Below are 6,000 nucleotides of genomic sequence, written 5' to 3'. Positions count from 1 at the left end.
CTATGGCGGAAGGGGGAGAACATCCAAACACTAAAGAACCCATGAACACTCAAGAGCTACTAAACACCATGGTAGCTAGTCAACTCCAATTGAGGGAGGACATGAATCTTATGGTACAACAGTTCCAGAACCTGAAGGGTGGCCAAGAGGAGAACAAGACCGATCATACTTCCCCAACCATGGAGGGTGAGAAGAAAATCAACGAGAGGATAAACAAGGTGGAAGAGATGATCCAGAGAGCTCGCAAGATGGAAGACCTCATGGACTACCAATCATTCTCACTTTTACCCGATGTGAGATTGCCTCTCAAGTTCAAGATGTCGACCTTGGACAAGTTCGATGGGACTGGTTGCCCAAAGTCCCATTTGAAGATGTACATGAGGGTCATGCAGCCCCTAGGAGCAACTGAAGAACTACTTGCTCAAATGTTTCAAAATACCCTGACTGGGCCGCTCTTAGGTGGTTCCTCTACCTAGATGATGCTAGAGCAAGGAGTTGGGAGGACATCTGCCACGAGTTTCACAATCAATATAAGTACAACATAGAGGTGGATGTGACAAGGAGAGATTTGGAGACCACTAAGCAAGAGCCGAAAGAATCTTTCTCCACCTTCATTAGTAGGTGGAGGTCCAAAGCTGCACAGATGATGAATAAGCCAAGTGAAAAAGAACAATTAACCATGGTTGTAAAAAATTTATTACCTGTATACCACAAGTATTTGTTTACTTAGTATTTTCCTAATTTTAAAGCTTTGATTGCTGCTTCCTTATTTTTGGAATATGCTATGGATGGATCACGGTAGGCAGCAACTAGTGCTGAGTGCTTCGGTCTTTCATTTACCTGGAGTGGATGATACTTTAGTTCTTCTGGCAATATCATTGAACCAGAATTATTTTTGCAGTTTTAGTAAAGGCTCTGCAAGATGTTAATGGAACCATGTGGCACAACTCATTTTTAGGTTTGTGGATTGCAACTCTACGGCTAGTGCAAAAGGTAGGAATTAATTTCTAAAGAAATAATGTTTGGGGGGGGGGGGGGGGGGGGGGGTTGTGTGTGTGGGGGGGGGGGGGCGGGGGCGGTGGGGTGTGGGTGGGGGGGGGGGGGGGGGGGGGTGGGGAAGTGGAGAGGGGGTGATACTCGATCTCTACATGTCTTGCATATGTGTTGCATTTAAAAAAAAAAAAAAAAAAAACTATTGTTCAACTTCAAGCCATTGTAATACCTTAGTTAAACTTGTCCAGGTACTGGAAAATATTTGTTTTAAAATATAATTCCTTTGTAAAAAGTTAAAAATTCTTATGAACTAGTAATTTAATGCGTATAACATATGTTGTATAACTAATACTTTTTTTTTTTTTTTTCTTTTTTTGAGAAGGAATATAACTAATACTTAAAGTAGGAATAAAGGATGAACAAGAGACTTGCTTATGTATTTAGCAAAGGAAAATGTTAGAATTGATAGCATTGGCTATTTGGAAAGAGCTCTCGTGCAACAGAAATTAAGCCTTGATTTTGAGGACGCTTCTTATAAGGGAATTAGGCATGCTGGACCCTTGAAAATGAGTGTGCAAACCTCCTTTGATTATTTAATGGGAAGTTCCTTTGTTCACCTTCAAGAAGTGCAGACTTATAAAGGAATTGTGTTGTTCCTGATGATTTTATACTTAGTGAATGTTTTCATAATTCTTACATTAGAATGGTTCATTTTCCATGGTGCCTAAAACTCATTATATCTAAAATGATAAACTATTTTAACTTAACAAAGACACGTATATACTGGATTCATTGTCTGGAAATTCAGGTTTTGCCAAGTGCAATACCAATGTTTATTGTTGAAATACATCACTCGTGTCTGTTTCCATGAATCAAAGCATTTAATATATTTGTAAGGTAGAGTCAGAAACTAGAATGTAATTGTATCTGAGGAAGAAAAAGATTCCCGTGGTTCTACATAACTTTTTTTTTTTTTTTTTTTTTCTAGATATTTACATGATCTGCCTCCATCTTACTTCTTTTTAGGAAAGGCATCCCTGTAAGGGTCCTGTGCCTTGCCTAGGTATGTTTTTGTGCATTTTATTGTCTATATTCCGATACTTGAGGTTGCTAATAGTATCGAGGAAGAGAAATGTGAACTTATTGATGAAAGTGAGCCCTACCAATCAAAGGATAGAAAAACAGGTTCTGGGAAAGCGTCCCAAGGAGTTAGTTACCAGCTTGCACTTATTGGGAGATTATGAGGGCTTGTTGACACCACCTCAGTCTGTTATTTCAGTATTGTATGGCTTACTTGTTTAATGGAAGAACAGACTTATATATCTGTTTTGTTGCTTCATGATTCCCTCCCACAGTGGGTTCTGCCTATCTTTATTTATTTTAGTCTGTTATGATTTTAATTGTTTGCCAGAGGACACCATTCTTTTTATTACCAGATTGCTATATTATCTCCAATTCCTGCAGAATACTCTGGAGTGAATGATAGCTATCTGATTATCCATGCTCCATTTTTTAATGTCCTTGTTGTAAGAATATCAAATGCTGATTGTGTTCAGATGTTCTAACTTTTACTAAAGATTATAATGTACTGTTAATAGCTTCCACATCTTTCACTTATTAGCATGGAAGAAGTCAATGTGATATGATAACTATAAAGTATAGACTATAGAGTAAAGAAAATAGCACATAGGTTGAAGTATTGCATAGTTTCATAAAAGGAGAGATGGGATGAATCCAAGAGTTATCTACTTCTAGATAGTAATAACAAAATAAGAAAAAATTCCTCTATTGAAACATCAATTATGCAATCATATTTAAAAAAGTGTACGTTCTCTCAACAAATGGTACATTTCCATGTTCAGAATTCAAATTTTCTTTACTTATTGTAATTATCGAATTACATATATATATATATATATATATATATAAACAAAAAAAATAAAAAATAAAAAAACAACAACAACAACAACAACAACAAAAACATAAATGTAACAGCTAAAATGAGTAAAGCAGGGAAGGAGCCGAATGGGAAAAATCGACTGGGGGAGGAATAGGTTTCACTTGCAATCCTTACTTGGCAATGGAGTTGAAGGCAATATTCGGCTTGTAGCTGCTGAAGACTTCAGACTTCAGACTTGTGACTCTTTAAAGTCTTACTGCTCCGCACGCAACGTCTGAGATTTTAAATAAATAAAAAAACTAGAAAGTCTTTTCGTCAGATTCAAAAAGTAACTTCAAAGGGCCCCGCTTCCGACTAAAATAGTCCTGTTTAACTTACGATACAGAACACTCCCTCGCATTTGCGTGATCGTATATAAGGCTAACTGGCCCACAAAAAAAAAAAAGACGACTCCACTCAGCAATAGCATTTTGAACAGATAAAGCATCATTTTGCGAGATGATTATTGAAGAGTCTTCACCGTCACCGGCACTGGGATTATCAATCTGACGACGGGATTGAACGGTGGATGATTCCCCTTTTACTCTTTTCCAAATGACTTCAACAATTTCCTCTATAAACTCTGGCTCTGGACTGCAATTAATTGAACCCACAAAATTATTCTTATTATTATTATTTTATATAATTGAATTTTGTGATCATCACATCAACTGATGTTGAATAAACAGAAACTGAGTTATGAAATAACACCATAAACCCTAATTGGATATTCCTCGAAATTTTATTCCATCAACGAAAATACTTCAAAACTAACCAATTTAATTTTTCTTATCTAACGTATTATCAAATTTAATATCCATAGAACATCTAATTCTATGATTTAAAATTTTTTGATCATCAGATTCTAGAGAAGGAACTCTTAATAACTCAAAATTATAATTTCAATAATATCATCAAAATATGGACATCATACCGAGATGGTTCCAAACGAAAGCCAGCCAAGTTTGCAACTTCAGTCAAAGCAGCCGTCCAACTCTCCACCTTTTCTTCAGGGCCATTGGAAAGAGACTCTGCAAAATTCCCCTTCTGTTCTACCACCTCGGATTCAGTTACATCGTAGAAAATAGGCAGCACCCTTTGATTTAACACACTTTTGCATTCCATGATCTTCACCAGCTCGTCCAGACACCAATCCGAAGTAGCATAGTTTTTAGAAAACACCACAACTGCAATCTTTGATGTTTCAATTGCCTTCAACAACTCAGGCCCAATCTCTTCCCCTCTTGGGAGGTTTATGTCATCTTTATAGACACGAATACTTTTACGGTCTAAAGCGGCCAAGAGATGGGCGGTGAAGCTTGTGCGGGTATCTGCTCCACGAAAACTAACGAAAACATCATATTCATATGTTGGGGTCGATAAAGAAGGAGACATGGTTGCAACACACAAATCGAATCAAGAGCAAACGAGCAAGAATCGGTTGTTTCTTTCTGATTTTTCTCTCTCACTCTAGTTTTTTTTTCTTTTTTTCTTTTTTTGGCTTTCCGATTTCTCTCTCTTCGTCTTTTTTCTCACTCTAGTGCAAATTTTCCAAAGCAGTGTAAACTTGACTTTGGCTTTTTGGATGAAGGAAGATGCCAGGAAATTGCCATGAAAACGCAGGAGGATTTGGGTCTAGTTTTACACTGCGTTTTCCTTTTTTGATGAACTTACACTGCGTTTTCTTTTGTTTTTTATTTTTTTATTTATTATTTATGGACCACTGCCTTTTCTTTTGTTGTTCCTTGCTTTTACAAAAATCAACATGCGGAAAAAGTTAGTATTCTAATTATTTATTGTAAATGTGAGATGAAGTTAGGTGACTGACTTGTTGATCACCAATTTTTTCTGAATTTATTAGATTACTGGGCCTTATTGATTTGTTTTTTATTTAAAACCTATGGAACGATAGTTCTGCTAGAATTTAGTGATTTGGAATTTTCTAATACAATATAAACTATAGAAAATTTGTGGGGTTGCATTCATTTTATACCTCACGAAGAAATGTTTTTACCAGGTTCTGACAGTCATGCCGTATTTGAAATTTATGTTTGTAAAATTACATCATGCAGGGTTATGTTACACTTGAATCTTTATTACTATGAAAAACATCATAATACCTGTTATCAATCATAATACTTGTTATCAAATTGAGAAATAAAAGACTGCTGAACGTTTAATGTCAATCTGTTATCCAACACAATACTTGTTACTCTGAGAAACTTCAAGCTCATATTGTTCATGTGTTGAGAATAGGAATTGAAATCTATGATATCTAATCTCTCATTGTTCCTCAATAGCTCAGTAGTAAAGCATTTGCTTGTTAATTGATTGGTCATTGGTTTTACTTGACATGTCTAACAAAATTTAGTATTATAAGAAGTCTTGATCTTTATATAGAAGGGTTGAGGTATACACTACTGTTCATCTATAAGTTCCTAGCATAAAGTTGTTAGTTTAAATATATATGGTGGGTTGAAAGATATGCAAAAAAACGCATGGTTGACACATTTCCAAAGGGTGGATCCATTTAGCGTTCTTGTTTATATACAAATTACATGTCCTATGGCCTTAGATGATGAGTATGTGATAGCCACAATTCTTGTGTTTCTTGTATGACTCATGGATCTTTTGTAACACCCCCTTTTATTTCTTGAATATTTGGATTTTAGGCTTTAGTGTCAACTTTATGATGTTAGGTTTTAGAGTCAACTCTATGGTGCCTTTTCTTTTTGTCTCTAATATCTTTTACAAATTAAATTCATGGGACTAGTTGGCCTGCGTTTTGGCTCCCTATTGATTTGTTTTTGGAAGATGATATGGATGGATCACAGGAGAGCAGCAACTAGTGCTGTTGAAATTCTTACTATTAGGATTTAGGAGTCAATTCTTATATGTGAGTGCTTTGGTCTTTGATTTTCCTGGAGTGGATGATACTTTTGTTCTTCTAGCAGTCTTATTGAACCAGAATTATTGTTGCAGGTTCAATAAAGGCTCTGCAGGCTGTTAAAGTGCTAATGGCACTACACATTTTTAGGTTTATGGATTCCAGCTCTACGGTTAGTGCA

The 6,000-nt window shown here is 36.0% G+C and overlaps 1 protein-coding gene across 1 annotated transcript; it reads right to left on the bottom strand.

The window, feature by feature from the left end:
* Positions 1 to 472: 472 nt before the first annotated feature.
* On the bottom strand, positions 473 to 4,551 carry LOC115961953 (TMV resistance protein N-like). The gene is made up of 3 exons (XM_031080838.1): positions 3,867 to 4,551; positions 3,272 to 3,526; positions 473 to 635 (listed from the first exon to the last, which is right to left on the bottom strand). Exons 1-3 carry the CDS (start codon positions 4,325 to 4,327, stop codon positions 473 to 475), a joined length of 879 nt encoding a protein of 292 aa, XP_030936698.1. The 5' UTR covers positions 4,328 to 4,551.
* Positions 4,552 to 6,000: the final 1,449 nt, after the last annotated feature.

The sequence above is a fragment of the Quercus lobata genome, chromosome 9 (assembly GCF_001633185.2).
Source record: "Quercus lobata isolate SW786 chromosome 9, ValleyOak3.0 Primary Assembly, whole genome shotgun sequence".
Taxonomy (NCBI): Eukaryota; Viridiplantae; Streptophyta; class Magnoliopsida; order Fagales; family Fagaceae; genus Quercus; species Quercus lobata.
Note: the sequence above shows the minus strand (reverse complement) of the source record. Positions and strands in the feature narration are given on the sequence as shown.